Below are 19,640 nucleotides of genomic sequence, written 5' to 3'. Positions count from 1 at the left end.
TGTTCCTATTTCTCCACATCCTCTCCAGCACCTGTTGTTTCCTGACTTTTTAATGATCGCCATTCTAAGTGGTGTGTTAAAAAATCAATTTTATAGGTACAAGAAAGGAGGAATAGCATCAAGCTAAGAGTACTTTCAACTTAAAAATAAAATACCAAGAGATACTATTTTTCATTTATGAGGATTTCAAAATGCAAAACTTTGACTAGACTGAAAGTAAATAAGAACCCTCATCTGCTGCTGATGGTGGCAGGCGTCTGTAGTCCCAGTTACTTGGGAGGCTGAGGCAGGAGAATGGCGTGAACCCAGGAGACAGAGGTTGCAGTGAGCTGAGATCGTGCCACTGCACTCCAGCCTGGGCAAAAGAGTGAGACTCCATCTCAAAAAACAAACAAACAAATAAAAACAAAAAACAAAACAAAACAAAAATTCCTGTGGAGAATTATTTGGCAATATCTAGCAAAGTTTCAGGTACCCAACAATCATATTTCTAAGAAAGGAATTCAAATATTCAAAGGAATACTGACACAAATACTAATACAAGCTAATACATGTGCACAAGGTAATTTAATGGGCTATTATTTAAATTAGCAACAGATTTGCACCCAAATATCCATGAATAGAGACAGCCCTTCCATGTATCAGAAAAGATTTGTAGGTATGATATAGAGTAATCATCAGAATATAATATTGACAAGACAAAAATGCAGAAAAGAATTAATACTACACATTACACTGTGCAAGAAAAAAGGAAGAATATAAAATGCGTATGTGTAGCTTCTTATATTTGATTAAAAATTGCAGACTCATGCCTGTAATCTCTTCTTTGGGAGACTGAGGCGGGTGGATCACTTGAGTTCAGGAGTTAGAGATTAGCCTGGCCAGCATGGTGAAACCCCGTCTCTACTAAAAATACAAAATTAGCTGGGTGTGGTGGTGCACACCTGTAATCTCAGCTACCTAGGAATCTGAGACAGGAGAATCACTAGAACCCAGGAGGTGGAGGCTGCGGTGATCCAAGATGGCACCAGTGCACTCCAGCCTGGGGAAGACATAGCAAGACCCTCTCTCTCTCTCAACAACAACAACAAAAAAAGACAAAAATAGTGGGAAGATAACTTAAAATGAAAAAGAATGATTGAAAGAAAGTGGAACAAGTACAGATAGGGACAGAAGTCAACCCTTAAAAAAATAAATATTACTATGTTGCTTTGATTTGAAAAATATTACAAGTTTAAGAAATTAAAAATAAAATTAGGTCAAAGTGAAAAAAAAGGAAAACAAGCGTTTATTCTGGAAACCCATTTTATTCAAAGCAAAAGTCAAAGGACTTGAAAGGAGCCACAGAACTCTGAATTACCTGACCTCATGCTAAATCTCAGACCTTGTCACCTTAAACTTTATGCCTTTCTCTGTTCCCACCTCCTTGTCCCTTACAACAGCTGTTGTATGTCTTCCATAGCATCTTTGCATAGGCCGTCTTTTGACCTGGTGTTCTCTTCCTCAGATATCTGTTTTCTCCTTCACTCCTGTGCCACAGTTGGTTCTGTACAGAAATAGAGAAAGGGCTTATTATAAGAATAAGAGCTAACATGAATGTTGGAACATCTCAGGAAATAAAGATTAGGGAAATATTGAAGACAGGGCTAGTAAAGCTATAGCTCAAAGGTGAACAGAACAGATAATGAAGACCTTAGCCCTAAACAGTGATGCAAATGGCCCCAGGAAACTGCATATATAAGAATCCCTGAGAAAGCTCCCATCCCAAGTAGCAGGGACACTCGCATTGCAGTTTGTGACTGTTTAGGAGCTCCCATATCTTCTGTGTCCTTTCACAACAGGAATTACATAATAAAATGTTTTCTAGTGAAACAAAAATGATGAATTTAAAAATCCAAAACAGAGTGGCTTAAACAAACGCATTGTATTATTTACCGTGTGTCATAGGACAGTTTCTGCTCTGGGCCATGCTTGACTAATCTTGTCTGCATCCACTCATGAGTTCATCCTCAGCGTTGCCTGGAAACGAGCTGATCTAAGATGTCCCCACCTGTGAAAACTGGTTTAGCACCACATGACTTCTCATCTGCCAACAGGTTAGCATGAATCTGTGGTCAGGGCAAAGGCAGAAGAGCAAAACAGGAAGTTGAAATACACTACACCTTTCTCAAGCCTACATTTGTGTCAAGTCTGTTACCAAAACATTAGCTAAAACAAGTCACATGACTGAGACCAGAGGCAAAATACAGAAGTACTATACATTTATAGAAAAAGAGCACGATTACGAGAGGCTTTAACTGAGGCTGTTAATGCAACTAATTAATCTACTGTGCCTGACAGACGAGCTACAGCATCACTCCCAATTACGACATATGAAGTCTCTGATATTCTCACATGTTCATTTAAAAAGCCCTGGGTATATTCTTTGGAAAGGATCTGAAAAGGAGCTATTATATTAACATGCTGTATTTCAGAAATGTTCAAGGAACCTGCTTCAAGGAAATTCAGTTCTCATTTCAATAAAAGATATTTTTTTAAAATCTATGATCGGACTTAATTTCAAAAAAATCTTAAGGAAAAAAATCGTTCATTGTGACTAGTGCTATTAGTTTTTTTTCTCACCCGCTCCATATCTTGTCTAAATACACAAGGAACAATATTTTAAAATACTACATTTTATATGTCCTATGCAACTATAGAATTATAGACAATTATTAAACAACATCAGCTGCCCATCCGTCTAAACCCAAGAACACCATGATCCGTAACCCATTACCATAGAAACCGGGTTAAAGTACCTCAGTTGCAGCCTAATCAAGTATTGTAACCCAATACCAGTATTGCATCCACCTTGTTACTGTCATTCCGGAATAACAACGTCCCTACTGTTACTAGGGAGCACAGACCTGTAGGTCCACTCCATTCTTACAAGCCAAAGAGCACAGCCACTATTGACCCTCTAAAATCATCCCAGTTTCCTCTACGCTAGTGCAGTCCTTATTGCCCAAGCAATGAAACTGTCTTCCGTGATTTCCTAAAAATACAGACAGGTAGAGAGTTTTTATTTTTACAGAATAAATAAATCATCATGCTCCTACATTCCTCAATTTTCTTCCTGTGTCTTCATTACTATGTGAAAGTACTTCTAGCATATCTGTTGCATATAATGTCAGGCATCTTTCAGTATAGACTTTAAGGAGCCATCTCAGAAAATTTATAGAACAAGCTTCAGATATTACTGCCAAACGTTCTCCTGGATGAAGGAGTTCATCTCTTTCTGTGGAATGACAACAACTAGGTGCCAATTAATCTATGGTTTGCATGCATTTCTCTCCTAGGGAGGACAGCAAATTAAAAAAAAATTAATTATTGCTGTTGAACTACAATGCCAATTATAAAAACACACTGTGATGTTAATCTCAGAAGGCAGATTTGAGTGTTATTAACTGAAAAAATTATTCTTCATCTAAAACTTTATAAAATCTCCTGCTAAATATGAGGACCACGAGCTCAACATTTATTTTAAATAAATTCATAATTGCAATCAAAAGCCAATACAGCAAAATTAAAGCAAATGTCGCAAATATTCAGAGCAGATATAGCCATTAATCAAATTGTTTTCCCAAAAGAGATCATTAAAATATTCCTCTACTCCCTATTCATTTATTGACTAATAGTTGAAGGAGTGATCTATCATTTCAAGGGAAATAGTTTGGTCCCCAAACACTAAACATCAAATAATTGCTTGTTACTGAATAATCATTATTTTGTTTTGCCATGTTTGTTTAACAAAAGTAACAACAGAAAGTTTCCAGAGGGACCACCCAAAAAATTAAATAAATAAATACAAAGCTGTCTCACATCTAGGTAATTTTAAATGTTACTGGCTTCACAAACATTGCTTTCAGGCGCAGTGTACTATTTGGAGGTTTGTTGTTGAACGTGAAAGACAGCATTCTGAATGTAGAAAGACATTGGGTAGTAGAAAAAACAACCCAAACTGTGGGAAAGGCATCAAACTTATATGACTATTACTTCTATTCAGTTAATCATTTAACAGGAAATTATTGATGATCTGTCTATATTAGACACTACTAGAGGTAAGTAATTAAAATGGGTATAAAATAATTTAAGAATTAAAACTTGCTTAAAAGAAGAGTTTTGAGTTTAGGCTGTGTTACAGACATGTGTTAACAGTTGGTTGCGATATATTGTGGCAAGTGCTATGGTAAAGCAATCAGTGGATCCAAAATAGTGAATATAAGAAGCACTAATTTTGGCCTGGAAGGTCAGGAAAGCCTCCAAGAGGAAATTATTCAACAGAAACATTTAAAGTTAACTAGAAGAAAAATCTGGGATAGGTAATAATAGCAGAGGAAAAGTGTTCTGGGCACAGAAGGAAATCTATATAAATATGTAGATTACATTTGAATAACTGCGATAGTCGATCATATCTGGAACATGAAGACCACATGGAGAATACTGCAAAAGATGGGTCTGGTCTGACATGCAGGGCCTAGGTTTTCAAGAGCTATGTCAGCCATGCTGGGAAAAAAAAAAAAAAAAAAAGACTAGGACCTTATCTTAAGGGCAATGGAGAAGGCATTAAGGAAGAGAGAGAAGTAGGAAAGACTGGGGGCAAGAATATGAGTCAGTTGCCAGTTACAGTAAAGAAAACAAAAGTTGCATCAAGAGAGGAATGTAAGTTAACAGATTTGAAAAGTATGTCAGATATAAAATTGTTAGTAATTGGGGACAAATTAAATATTGGCATAAAGAACAGGAATGCACAGTAAAAGACAATGGGTCCCTGGTTTGAAACACTGAGTGATTAATGTCCCTATTCACTTAGAGAAAGTATATACTCCAGGTTTTCAATATTAGATTTAACATGCAGAGACACTAATAGAGAAAATAAATCTGAAACAGAAATATATATGTGTGCATAGCCAGAATATAGATGCTTACTGGAGACATAGGATTGGATAAAATTACTGAAAAAGAAGGTGTAAAGAAGAGAGCCCGGGGGCTTAGAACCTGAAGTACATGTCACCTAAAGCATATATAATGGAAGCAGAGCTACCAAGGTACAGAGTCAAAGTAAACAATCAAACCAGAGACTGCTTTGTTTTGGAAATCTAAGGCGTATTAACAGAGTCCAGGGCTACTACTCTGCCAAAGAAAAATAGGCTGGATTGGACTTGGGGATTGTGAGGTCAATAGTGAAGTTGGTGAGGAGATTTTGTGGTTTAATGGGAAAGGAAGGCAAATTACACTTGATTAAATTATGAATATGATTCAAAAAGTAGAGGCCTGCTCTAAGATGTTTGACTGAGAAGTGAAAGTGACAGAAAAGAGAAGAGAGTAACCAAGATAAAATTTCTAAGGAGATGACAATTAAAGGTTATGGGAAGGGGTGGTTTTTATATTTTATTTTTTTACCTTCCTTGAAGATCTGCAAGGTACCTGTAAATCAACAAGAGGCAATATAATTATAAAAAAAGAATCAAGTTAACTTATCCCCTGCTCTGCTTAACAAACGCAGGGAGCAATTTAACTCCGCCAGCTTTCAAGCATTCAGAGCCCACTTTGGGTTTGAGAAAATGGTCTGTAGAATTTAGTTCTTCAAAACACTGCCAAATCCTATACACTTTGGACCATTTAGATATCTAAAGATAGAAGTTAAATAAGGTTTTTCAGTCAGCTAAAGCTCTTTTATACTCTGTAAAATTGTTCACTGGTGTGTACTCTTCCAAAAAGACAAAGCCAGAGTATTCAAAATCCTGTTATTCTTTAACATCAATATTAAATGTCTATTAAAGAAAAAACAGAGATAAACAAAAAGAAGAAAATCTTAAAAATTACTCCAACTTGGATGCCCAAGAGGATAGTGTTAATATTTTGATTTTGACTTTTTATATTTTCCACATTTAATTTTGTTAATTTGTGATATCCTTATGAACTAACATATCTGTGTACAATTTCATAAAATAAACTTACAAGTTAAGAAATGATTTTACATATATTGTCAATGTTACATTGCAATGTGTTTTTATTTTTTGGTTTTTCAAGAAAAGTACAACATGGATTTTGTTGTTGTATTGATTACAGTAGTTTACTTAAAATACTTTTTTCTTTTACAACTCCTTACTGAATTTTCTATCTTGGAGTTTCTGCCTGAACCAAATTATTTTACTCTGAAAGCATAAGGAAAATGTATGTGTAATTCAGAGTACTTATCAGAACGTTAATTTAATTAGACTTAACGTAATACCCTGGTAAGTCATGGCTATCTTCTCATATTTAATTGAACATTTCTTACAGAGTCAAGATTGTTCAGAAGGTGTGTTCTGGAGTTCATTTTAGAAGAATCTTGTATCTATTACATGGCAAAAGGCAATCATTCATCAGTGACTGAGTTCATCCTCCTAGGGCTCACAGATAATCCAGAACTTCAAGTCATTCTCTTTGGGGTATTCCTACTGATTTACTTAGTTACTGTGATGGGTAATCTTGGTTTGATTGTGCTAATCCAAATCAGTCCTCAGCTTCATACACCTATGTATTTTTTCCTCAGCCATCTGGCTTTTGTGGATTTTTATGGTACCTCTGCTATCACTCCAAACACCCTTGTCAACTCTTTGCGTGAAATTAAAAGCATGTCATTTTATGCATGTGCCACTCAAGTGTGTTGCTTCATTACATTTTCAGTCTGGGAATTATTGTTGCTCTCTGTCATGGCATATGATCGATATGTTGCCATCTGCAACCCTTTACTCTATGTAGTTCTCATGCCTAGGAGACTTTGCATTCAAATGGTCACTGGCTCATATATTTATGGATTCGCCGTGGGACTCATACAAGCAGTGGCCACATTCCACATGTCCTTTTGTGACTTGAATGTCGTCAACCAGTTCTACTGTGATGATGTTCCTCTGATTGCTCTGGCTTGTTCTGATACACGAATTAAGGAATTGATGTTGTTTATCATTGCTGGGTTCAATGTTTTTTGTTCTCTCATCATTGTTCTCATCTCCTATATATTCATTGTCTTTGCTATCCTAAGGATCCACTCTGCTGTAGGAAGACAGAAAGCCTTTTCTACCTGTGCTTCTCACGTGTTTTCTATTTCCATATATTATGGGACCCTCAGTTTTATGTACTTACAGCCTAAGTCAAACCACTCACTAGATAAAGACAAATTTGCCTCAGTATTCTATGTAGTGGTGATTCCCATGCTAAACCCATTGATCTATAGCTTGAGGAATCAAGAGGTAAAAAATGCTATGAAAAAAATCATTGAAAAAATGTGTTCTAGTAATCAATAGTAAAATTTGTTGGTAGTAAAGGAAATGCTACATACAGTCAGGACATTTTGAATTAAGGTTTGTATAGTGCTAGTATATGTAGAAGCCTTTGTCCTCTGGAGCTTACTTTCCTTGAAAATATGCCTTTTTATTGATTTGGCTTACAAATGATAGACATTTTATAAATGTTTGTTTCATTGTTGAACTGCAAAAGAGAGAAAAGAATAATCTACTGTCTTTAACCATGAGATGCTTCAGTACTAAATAAAGAAGAAAGCACCTTGAAATTATGACTTTATCTTATTTCACTACACTATTGAGAACTTTAGGTTATCTTGAGAGACATGTACTATTATTATTATTGCATATAATATTGCAAATACTAGGTAAAGTTTCCCTCCATAGCTGAACTGGGGAAAAAATAGTGAGATGCTTGGCTGAAAGATTTTGGTTTGAATATCCCTTACAACTTAGATTATCCTTCACTTTATGATATCTCTATTGATTTGACTGAATATTTTTACACGATCATTCAAGCATCATCCCTCCCATATTACACTCACATTCAGCCAGCACATTTGCTGAACTGATGCATTAGCTATTTGTCCTGGTGCTCTTCCTCCTAGCCCCCCACCCCATGACAAGCCCCAGGGTATGATGTTCCCCTCTGTGTCCGTGTGTTCTCGTTGTTCAACTCCCACCTATGAGTGAGAACATGCAGTGTTTGGTTTTCTGTTCCTGTGTTAGTTTGCTCAGGATGATGGCTTCCAGCTTCACCCATGTCCCTGCAAAGGACATGATCTCACTCCTTTTTAATGGCTACATAGTATACCACGGTGTATACGTACCACAAATTTTTATCCAGTCTACCATTGATGGGCTTTTAGATTGGTTCCATGTCTTTGCTATTGTAAATGGCACTGCAGTAAATATACATGTGCATGCGCCTTTATAGTAGGATGACTTATGTTCCTTTAGTTATATACCCAGTAGTGGGATTGCTGGGTCAAATGGTATTTCTGGTTCTAGATCCTTGAAGAATGGCCACACTGCCTTCCACAATGGTTGAGCTAATTTACATTCCCACCAACAGTGTAAAAGCATTCCTATTTCTCCACAGCCTCACCAGCATCTGTTGTTTCTTGACTTTTTAATAATAGCCAATCTGACTGGTGTGAGATGGTATCTCATTGTGGTTTTTTATTTGCATTTCTCTAATAATCAGTGATGCTGAGCTTTCTTTCATGTTTGTTGGCCACATACATGTCTTTTTTTGAAAAGTGTCTGTTCATATTCTTTGCCCACTTTTTGATGGGGTCATTTGTTTTTAATCCATCTTGAGTTAATTTTTGTATAAGGTATAAGGAAGGGATCCACTACAGGCATGCACCACCACCCCCGCTAATTGTTGTATTTTTAGTAGAGAGGGGGTTTCACCATATTGGTCAGTCTGGTCTCAAACTCCTGACCTTCTGATCCACCCACCTAGGCCGCCCAAAGTGCTGGGATTACCTGCCTGAGCCACTGCGCCCTGCGAGAGCCCTTGTACTTCAATGCATTGTTGTTCATTAGGAATGTTCCACTTTATTTTTAGTAAGATTTTGCTGTTTCTGTAAGAATTCTCTGCCTCCCAGGCTTAAAGTATAAGCCAAAAGGTTTAAGGTTATACTCAGTTTCTATACATTTCAGAAAACTGAGAAATTTCTCCATTATCCAGAAATTAAGGATCTCATTTTTACCTAAAACATTGGCTTTACTCTCAGGTTGTCTTGATTAAGCTAGCCAATGATTTTTCCCCAACTAAGTGTGCCAGAAAAATGAAACAAAGGGGTAGAACGCAAAAATCCCTGTGAATTTTCAAATCCAAATTTTATAACCCCTGCAATATTATTCCTTTCTGACCCAGTTAGATGTAAGAGGCCTCTAACTGGATCCAAGCCAGTTAATTCCCAGATCAAATCCATTCTTAGACACGGTCCAGTTTCTGTTGCGACTCCAAACCCAGTTTGGATCAGAAGCTTGCTCAAAGTAACTTGGAAAACTCAAAACACAAATTCGTGGAGCTCCAAAACCCAAGAGGGAGCTTACCCATGATCCCCAGCCGCTCGAAGAGACAATGGACACAAGTGGATCCTGCAGGTTCCTTGCTGTTCACTCAGCACTCCTGCAGGTCGCTAAAAGCTCCACTTGGCTTCCCGCTTCTGACGCCATCTGATAAAAGAAAAACTTCAGCTGAATTAAATCTAAAGAAATTTAATTGAGCAAGGAACGATTTGTGAATCTAGCAACCCCCAGAACCACAGCAAATTCATAGAGACTCCAGGGGCGCCTCCTCGGCCTCAGTGTCCATTCCGGCCATGCTTGATGAGCCCTTCCGCCCGCTGCTGCACTGTGGGAGCCCCTTTCTGGGCTGGCCAAGGCCGGAGCCGGCTCCCTCTGCTTGCAGGGAGGTGTGGAGGGAGAGGCGTGGGCGGGAACCGGGGCTGCCTGCCGCACACACGAGTTCCGGATGGGCAGGGGCTTGGAGGGCCCCGCACTGTGAGCGGCCGGCCGGCTGGCGCTGCCCGTCCCTCGGTAGTGAGGGGCTTAACACCTGGGCCAGCAGCTGCGGAGGGTGTACCGAGTACCCCAGCACTGCTGGCCTGCCCGCACCACGCTCCAATTCTCACGGTGCCTCAGGCGCCTCCCCGCAGGGCAGGGCTTGGAACCTGCAGCCCGCCACGCCCAAGCCGCCGCCGCCCCGCCGCCCCCACCTCCCGCCGCCCCGCCGCCCCCACCTCCCGCCGCCCCGCCGCCCCCACCTCCCGCCGCCCCGCCGCCCCCACCTCCCGCCGCCCCGCCGCCCCGCCGCCCCCACCTCCCGCCGCCCCGCCGCCCCCACCTCCCGCCGCCCCGCCCAGCCCCGTGGACTCCGGCATGGATGGAGCCTCCCTGATGGGTGCCACCCCCTGCTCTGCCGGGCCTGATCCCATCGACCGCCCAAAGACTGAGGAGTGCAGGCATGAGTCATGGGACTGGGGAGCAGCTCTGCCTGCAGAGGAAGAACTGGGTTCCTGAATCCAACAGGGACTTGGAGAACTTTTATGTCTAGCTGGAGGATTGTATATGCACCAATCAGCACTCTGTGTCTAGCTCAGGATTTGTGGATGCACCAATCAGCACTCCCTATCTAGCTAATCTGGTGGGGACTTGGAGAACTTTTATGTCTAGCTCAAGGATTGTAAATGCACCAATCAGCACTCTGTCAAAACGGACCAATCAGCTCTCTGTAAAATGCACCAATTAGCTCTCTGTCAAAACGGACCAATCAGCTCTCTGTAAAATGCACCAATCAGCTCTCTGTAAAATGGACCAATCAGCTCTCTGTAAAATGGGCCACTCACCAGGATGTGGGTAGGGTCAGATAAGGGAATAAAAGCAGGCTGCCCAAGCTAGCAGTGGCAAGGCTCTGGGGTCTCCTTCCCTGCTGTGGAAGCTTTGTGAAGCTTTGTTTTTTTGCTCTTTGCAATAAATCTTGCTGCTGCTCGCTGTTTGGGTCTGTACTGCGTTTATGAGCTGTAACACTCATTGCAAAAGTCTGGAGCTTCATGCCTGAGGCCCGTGAGACCACAAACCCACCAGGAAGAACGGACAACTCCAGACAGGCTACCTTAAGAATTGTAACACTCACGGCAAAGGTCTGCAGCTTCACTCCTGAAGGCAGCCAGACCGCAAACCCATGGGAAGGAAGAAACTCTGAACAAGTCCAAACATCAGAAGGAACAAACTGCGGACACACCATCTTTAAGACACTCACTGCGAGGGTCCACAGCTTCATTCTTGAAGTCAGTGAGAGGAAGAATCCACCAATTCTGGACACTCTGGGATTGGTCAACACTCAGGTATTGTTATGGGTGAATATTATTAAGTTACGTTTTCAGTTTTGTCTTGGCTATTAAACTGGGTTATAGTTTAACCTTCTCAGGCCATATTTAGTTTGCTTTAACACCCCTTAACTGGATGCAGATGCACGCAGGAGACCACTGGACTCTGAATGTGGCTTTTTTCTCCTACCATTTGATTTATATGTGTTACTAAGGTGGTTAGAGGTCTTGCCATTCGGAGTTCAATATTACAATTAGCGAGATTCTATCAAAATGGTAAAACATCATGGTGTTTTGTGAAATAAACATCAAGGTGATTAAAACCTCCATTTGCGAAATTTTGAAACAGAAGGGTTAGTGTATCTTTAAGGAAGTCTGCTATACGGTAACATTTTTTTTCAGAGAAACCAAGGCCAAGAAAATTATTTAATATACAGAATAAAACATCTCATGTCAAATTTGGGAAAAAAAATCATTCTCATACTTCTACTTTGGATAAATCATAATTACCAGATAAAAATAAAATTTAATAAATTCTGGTTATAAGGAAATAAGTTGGCTTATACCACTAAATATAGTGATTATAAAGCTGTTAAACTTTATTGATTCGCATTAACCAAGTTAAGTCCTTATAGTAAGCCTGTGTGGTGGGAATTATCCCAAGTTTGCCAAATGAATCATAAAGGAAATGAATGTCTTTCTTGCAAACAGGCATCTTACATGAAGCAAAATCAGGATTAGGAGCTAAATGGTTCTGAATTCAAAATTCATTTTTACTCTTGGATATTAACGAATGATCCATGGTCTTACCTTTTTTTTTTTTAAGTGCCTTGAGGCAGATTGAGGATCATGGTGGTTGTAGATTATTGCTAAATTGTGCACAACGAACACACCGGCATACTCCACTTCCCTGTGAGCTCTGGCCTTGTAACTTGCTTTATATAATAGAAAGCGCAAAAGTATATTGTGCAACTTCTAAGGATAGACTTAAGGGTTTTGGAAGTGTCTGTATTTTCTTCATGGGAAGGTTTAATGTTAGAACCCAACTGTCCTGTTGAAAACCCAAGGCAGACGTATGGAGAACAGTCTAGTTAGCACAATGGAATTTGAAGACGTACCAAATCATTAGGTCTGGAGTAAATTTTTGTTTAGCAATAGATGACTGAGCTAATGATGATGACATAATTAATTGTATTTTTGGTTAAATTAACTTCAAGAAGAATTCCTGAAATTAAATATTATGATTTTGACAGCAGTAAAACAATTTTAAAAACTTTCTAAAATAATTGAAGAACAGATTCTCAGAGGCTCTTGCCCATGTATATGTAGTTGCCTTTCAAGCTTCCTTGAGTTTCTTTCAAGTCTCCAAGGAAAATGAGTAGTATAATCATCACAGATTCGTTAGACATAAAAATCCAGAAAAATATGGTGACTTCCATAAAATTTTTATTTAATATTTTTGTAGTTGCTTTCAATTCTGTCAGAGTGGTATTATGAAAAATCAGAACGATGATTCTAAGGAAAAAAATCACATTCAATAAGACTTTTTCTTCCTTTTTTTTGTTTGGTAAAAAGTGATTTCCTATGATGTTTTTTATGTATATGGCTTTCAATTTATCATTCTACATCTATATGGGTGTGTGGAACGCAGATGAACAGAGTGCGTTACAGGCTTGAAGAGATGAAATGTTAATTTCTTTGTTATTTTCATGATTTTAAATGCTTTTCAAAAGATTTTAGGAAATACAGTGAAGTTTTAAAGTTTTGAACAATTTGAACACAACGTTCAGACAATAATTTTCAGAGATTGAACTAAATATGCCTCCAGGACAATAAGGAATTTATGGATTATTACTTGCTTACTGCTCAACAGGTTATTGAGTTTCAGATATAAGGGTGGATCTTTGGTACAATCCAGATCATTACTTTGTAGCCTTGTAAAGCTCAACTGCAAGTTAACTAACTTTGATTGAGTGTATACCAGGACTACTTACTAAAATTTATAAATTTCATGAAATCTAAAAATATAAAAAGTAAATCAAAACATTTTGAGTTGTTTCCCATATGTTTAACCTTTGCTATTCATTATTAAGACTTTATTATACTTTGGTTCCGGATAGTAACCTGCCCTTTAAGTGGTTATTTTTTGCCTTTTAAACAAATTGGGTCCCTGAAGATCAACCATAGCATAATTGCTCATGTTTGTGAAACATCGTTGTGTTTTTCGTTCATAATTGCTAAAAATGATGTAATTCAATGAGAATATTCTAGAGAGACCAACAGATTAGACACAGTATATTCACAACACTTAAATAATGTTAAGTATTGTTGACATTCACAGAATTTGCCTAAAGATACATTGAACTCTTTTTGGTTGTTGTGCATTACTCAAAAGCAAGATGTAGTGGGAAAGAAATCAAGGTAATTGAGGTAGAAAAATGGGGTTTCAGGTAACAAACTTTGTATTCATTTGTTCGTTTATTCTACTGTTATTTAAAGTGTCTACTAATTGCTGAGTCCTGCGAAGTATTGGGGAAAACACAGATCTTTATTTATCAAGAATTAAAAAATTTAAAGTAGCTTACAAACAGAGGTGACTAGCTTGTTGGAGGTAATAATTGGGAAGTAATAAAACATCTCTAGAATGAAGTAAAATTTCACCTCAGATATGGTAAGTGGAAAGATAGTAGCCAGCCAGAGGAAACAAAGATATAAAGGAAGGAGTATTCTGGCCAAACTATGTTAAAAACTCATGGTCACATCTGAGAAACGGATGGTATGCAACATGGTTGGTGCACGGGGATTGCATAACAGAAATTGCAAGAAAGGAGACTAATTTACAAAGAAGGGCTTATTTAGGAAAGATTTAATAAATCAGGTTAAGTTTGAGCTCTAGTCCGAAGCTAATGGGAAACAGCAAGCTAAGATTTGCATGTTAGAAAGTACCCCCAAGGTGCCATATTGATAGAGGGTGGCAAAACTGCTGGGAAGATAACAGTTAGAGGGTAACAATCCAGAGCTGTTGTTTGAGGCTGTAATAAGGAAAATATAGAGGATATTAGAAGTAGACTTCAAAATCTAGGTTAAATCATTAGTAGCATTCACTTATGGGTCGTTAGTGGACGTTAGAGGGACATACGATTTTTTTTTAACTGCATGGCAGATGGCACCATTTAGTGAGTTATAAAATATATGCTGCAAGGCATGTGAGTGGGGTCGGGTGGCTTTTGAACTGATGTCTCCTCTTTAAACATGTTAAATTTAGGTACATCTGGAATATATGATAGAATTTGCAAGAAAACCAAGTAGATATGTGTACAAGGAGTTCAAAGGAGAAATGTGACCTGGAGATCTAGACATTTGCATCACCAGCACATGAATAACAATGATCCCCATAGCATCAGATGATAGCTTCCAACAAGAATATGCAAAAAAGACATGATTTGGCTTAGGAAATAACTGTAAAGTAATAGGGTTATTTAAATCATAAAGAAGTACAGCCATCAAGGGAAGTAAAAAGTAGACAGAAAGATGGGAAAACCCAGAGACTCTGATGGCTTGGAAAGCAACAAAATAAAGGTTTTCATGATGAAGGGTGATGCTAATGATATCTGATGCTACAGAGAAGTCAGATTTTTAAATCTTCATTGGATTTGTGAGAAAAGAGAATGTTGCTGAACTTGGAGACAGCAATTGCATTGCAATGCTAAGAAAAAATAAATACAAGAGACTGATGTACAAACGTGAAGGATGCATAACCAAGGTTATGACTACAAAAGGGAAGGGCAGAAGTTTGTGATCATAAGAAAATGTTTCAATTTTTGATATTCTGGTACTAAAAGAATAAAGAGAAGAATAAAGGAATAAAGGTAGAGGAGTAGTAGATTGATGTGAGAGATTTAATAGATTAGCAAAGGAAGGAGATGTGAAAGGCCAAAGAGAATGGAACCAAAGTATAAGTTTAGGTATGAGAAATAGGAGACTTCTTCAGTCCCCCACCCCCACCAAAAAATGTAACAAGAATAGATGTGGAAGCAGGTAGTTTCACACAACTGGTGACAAGAAGTAGAGAAATTTCTATTTTATTATTTTAATTCCCATTTAAGTATCATTTAGCATATATGGTAGTAGTAGTACTGTTTAGCATGTGTAGTAAGAGTAGTATGGATAGAATTAAAAGGGTTGAAATAGCAACATGCAGATTGGGAGAAAGACCTTGGTTAAGGAGAAGTCAGTCAAGTAAATAAGTAGCTGATTTTGAATATGAGTTTGTAATAGTTCACTTTTTCTTAACTGCTGTTCTTGATAGTTCAGATTTCATTGCGAAGAGAACATTACAAAATACCCAGATTTGGGTATATCTAAAAAAACAGAGCAAGGAAATGTTGGATGTTGGGAAGGGTAGTTGAAGCAATACATCATGGAGACTAAGCTTGTATAGGGGAAGAATTGAAAAAATAAAGTGACAAAAATTTAATTTTAAGATGATTAAGGAATAGTGATATGTGTGAATAAGTGAAGACCTGTAGTCATAACCTCAGTTATGACTACAAAAAGGAAGGGCAGAAGCTTGTGATCATAAGAAAATGTTTCAATTTTTGATATTTAGCGTTTGATAAACTTGTAGACAAATAATTTTAAACATGGAATCATGGGAGTGGAAAGCTGAAGTGGAATGGTGCTGGGGTCTGTGATAAAAATAATCAATAATCAGAAAAGCCATATATTGAAAGTGTAATGTTCGTGGGAACTAATGACAACTTTGTGAAAGAACAGAGTGTTCTTGGTGTCAACATTCTCAATAAATAACAAGGAGTGACCTGGAAATACACAAGTGACTGTTAAGGGTTGGCTCTGTGTCCCCACCGAAATCTCATCTTGAACTGTAATCCTCATAATTCCCTTGTCAAGGGAGGAACCTAGTGGGAGGTGATTGAATCATGGGTTGAACCATGGTTCAACCCATGATTCAATCCATGATGGTTTCTCCAATGTGGTTCTCATGATAGTGAGTGAGTTTTCATGAGATCTGGTGGTTTCATAAGTGTTTGACAGTTTCTCCTTTACATACACATGCTCTCCTGCCACTTCTGCCATGATTGCAAGTTTCCTGAGGCCTCCCCAGTCATGCAAAACTGTGAATCAATTAAACCACCTTTGTTTATAAATTACCCAGTGTCCAGTAGTATCTTTATAGCAGTAAGAACAGACTAATACAGTAAATTGATGCCAGGAGTGGGTTACTGCTGTAAAGATACTTGCAGAATGTGGAAGCGACATTGGAACTGGGTAATGGCCAGAGGTTGGAACAGTTTGGAGAGCTCAGAAGAAGGAAGAAAGATATGGAAAAGTTTGGAGCTTCCACATGTTGAATGTTTTTGACAAAAATGCTGATAGTTATGTGAACAATGAAGTCCAGGCTGAATTGGTCTCCGATGGAGATGAGGAATTTATTGGGAACTCAAGTAAAGGTCACTCATGCTATGCTTTAGTATAGAGACTGGTGGCATTTTTTTTCCCCGCCCTGGAGATCTGTGGAACTTCAAACTTGAGAGGTGACTTAGGGTATCTGGCAGAAGAAATTTCTAAGCAGCAAAGCATTCAAGACAAGACCTGGATTATTATGAAACCATTCTGTTTTATGCATTCACAAAGATACGGTTTCAAATTGGAACTTTTGTTCAAAGGGAAGCAGAGCACACAAGCTTAGAAAATTTGCAGGCTTTTGATGTGGTAGAAAAGAAAAACCCATTTTCTAGGCAAGAATTCAAACTGGCTGCAGAAATTTGCATAAATAATGAGGAGCCTAATGTTTAATCATCAAGACAACAGGAGAAATGTCTCCAGGGCATGTCAGAGACCTTCATAGAAATTCCTCCCATCACAGACTCAGACCTAAGAGAGAAAAATGGTTTTGTGGGCCAGACCCAGGGCCCCACTGCTGCTCTGTGCAACCTTGAGACTCAGCACCCTATGTCCCAGCCATGGCTAAAAGGGGCCAACATACAAATTAGGCTATTGCTTCAGAAGCTTCAAGCCCCAAGCCTTGGCAGCTTTCATATGGTGTTGGGCCTATGGGTGAGCAGAAGTCAAGGATTCAGGTTTGGAAACCTCCAATTAGATTTCAGAGGATGCATGGAAATGCCTGGCTGTTCAAGCAAAAGTTGCTGTGGGGAATGGAGCCCTCATGGAGAACCTCTGCTAGGGCAGTGTGAAAGGAAAGTGTGGGATGGAGCTCCCACACAGAGTCCTCACTGGAGCACTGCCTAGTGGAGCCAAGAGGGCCATCATCTTCCAGACACCAGAATGGCAGATCCACTGACAGCTTGCACCATGCACCTGGAAAAGCTTCAGACACTCAACGACAGCTCATGAAAGCATCTGGGAGGGGGCTGTACCCTGCAAGGCCACAGGGGTGGAGCTGCCCAAGACCATGGGAGCCCACCTCTTGCATCAGCTTGACATGGACGTAAAACATGGAGCTAAAGGATATTAATTTGGAGCCTTAAGATTTAATGACTGCCTGCTGGATTTTGTCAATTTTTCCCATTTGGAAAGATTGTATTTACCCAATGTCTGCACCCTTATTGTATCTTGAAAGAAACTAACTTGTTTTTGATTTTCCAGGCTCATAGGCAGAAGGGACTTTCTTTGTCTCAGATGATACTTGGACTATAGTAGAATATTGAGCTAATGCCAAAATGAGTTAAGACTTTGGGAGACAACTGGGAAGTCATGATTGGTTTTGGAATGTGAAAATACATGAGATTTGGGAGGGGTCAGGGGCAGGATTATATGGTTTGAGTCTGTGTCCCCACCCAAATTTCATCTCATATTGTAATACACATAATCCTCACATGTCAAGGGAGGGACCTAGTGGGAGGTTATTGGACCACGGATGTGGTTCCCCCATGCTGTTCTCATGATAGTGAGTCAGTTCTCACAAGATCTTATGGTTTCATAAGTGTTTGACAGTTCCTCATTCACATGTACATTCTCTCCTCCTGCCTTGTAAAGAAAGTGCCTGCTTTCTCTTCCACCATCATTGTAAATTACCCAGTCATGAGTAGTATCTTTACAACAGTGCGAGAATGGACTAATACAGTGACAAAGCATATAAGTGTGTAAGCTTCAGAGCATCAAGGGAGTTGACACAAATGCAGGATGTAATTATCAATATACAGCAATTTTCCAAGCATCGGCAATGCCTTATCCCACCTGCCATATTTGACAAGTGTGGAGAATTTTAAATTGAGCATAGAAATGGCTTGAGGAAAAGCAGATTTTCAAGGAGCAGCCAAGTTCTGTTTTAAGAAATGAAAAATCAAATGATTGAAGATGTTGGAGAGTCTGGTAATATGAGAGCAAAAGGCGCACAGGTTTCAATTCAGCACAGCAATGTAAGAAATAAAAAGTCTAAGAGCCAGAAGAGGTAAGGATTAGAGATTACAATTTAGGCAGGCAATGGAAGAACTCTTCAAAATATTCCAAAAAAGATTAAGCTCTTACAATCATCAATATGAAGAGATTACAGACTTCTGCAGAGTAATTCTCAATCTAAATAATATTAATACTATCAAGAGCTAAAATTGATTTACTTAGCAAACAGTATGAGATAGTCACTACGTGAAGCACTTGGCATAGACGAATTCATTGATTGCCTTTTCAAAGTTGTCTTGATCTCTGGTTGATGCAGAAATTCTTGCCTTTCTGATAATTTACATCAACTATGGATTGAGATTAAGGAGTCACAGACTAGCTAATGAGTTATTCTGCTTCACCCTATGCCAGTCATGGAGCATGAAGAGGGCTTAAGTTCTCAGCTTCAGTTTCCATATGTGAAAATAAAGATGATAGTCATAGGGCCATTATATAGGCTAGATGTAAAGATAATCTAAGCTAGAATAATAACAAAAAATTAAATTTATATCACTTCTGTTCAAATGAAGATCACTAAATCCCGGCCACTTTTAAGTAGCCAGGAACCGGGTTGTACTTTCACACACTCGTTATGGAATTGTTTACTTCTCCTGCTTTGCATTTGGATGTTTTAAGAAATATGACAAATGTGTTTTTTGAATCACCTAATGCATTTATAATCCTGTTATGAATATCTTTAAAAGCAAGTCTATTCACATTTTTAAGCATTTTTCTATCTTTAATTCACAAATAGTACATAACAATTGAAGAAAAACTAAGAATTATTGATAAAAGAAAAAAAATAAAATTATTCTGAATGTATTATAAATAATTTGTACCCATAATTTTTAAGACCTTTCATATACCTACGGTGCAATGTTTTTTTTAAATTATTATTTCTTGTGAATTAAAAATTTCAGAAAGAATTAGTATAATTTTATTTAAAGTGATCCAATTAAAAATATATTTAATGACAAGGTCTCATTACGTTGCCTAGGTTGTTCTTGAACTCCTGGCATCAAGTGATTCTCCTGCCTTGGCCTCTCAAAGT

General features: G+C 38.4%; 2 protein-coding genes and 1 long non-coding RNA gene across 3 annotated transcripts in view; 2 read left to right on the top strand and 1 right to left on the bottom strand.

The window, feature by feature from the left end:
- Positions 1–1,287: 1,287 nt before the first annotated feature.
- Positions 1,288–9,979, bottom strand: LOC107127353 (uncharacterized). Its single transcript, XR_001485045.4, has 3 exons — positions 9,396–9,979; positions 1,936–2,108; positions 1,288–1,546 (listed from the first exon to the last, which is right to left on the bottom strand). It is a non-coding gene; the product is annotated as an uncharacterized lncRNA (long non-coding RNA).
- Positions 6,369–7,328, top strand: LOC123568645 (olfactory receptor 5AL1-like). The gene has a single exon (XM_045370709.2). The coding sequence runs from the start codon at positions 6,387–6,389 to the stop codon at positions 7,326–7,328; it is 942 nt and encodes a 313-aa protein (XP_045226644.2). The 5' UTR covers positions 6,369–6,386.
- A 733-nt stretch (positions 9,980–10,712) lies between the features above and the next one.
- The window catches only part of LOC135967013 (olfactory receptor 9G19-like), a 138,098-nt gene continuing 129,170 nt past the window's right edge, over positions 10,713–19,640 (top strand). Inside the window, exon 1 of the mRNA XM_074013604.1 lies at positions 10,713–11,188. The gene's annotated coding sequence lies outside the window, so the exon portion shown is untranslated. The remainder of the gene's footprint in view (positions 11,189–19,640) is intronic.

The sequence above is a fragment of the Macaca fascicularis genome, chromosome 14, assembly GCF_037993035.2.
Source record: "Macaca fascicularis isolate 582-1 chromosome 14, T2T-MFA8v1.1".
Classification (NCBI taxonomy): Eukaryota; Metazoa; Chordata; class Mammalia; order Primates; family Cercopithecidae; genus Macaca; species Macaca fascicularis.
Note: the sequence above shows the minus strand (reverse complement) of the source record. Positions and strands in the feature narration are given on the sequence as shown.

Bases quoted from the DNA above. Each gene is read 5' to 3' on its own strand.
- LOC123568645 (XM_045370709.2), top strand. From the start codon at position 6,387: ATGGCAAAAGGCAATCATTCATCAGTGACTGAGTTCATCCTCCTAGGG.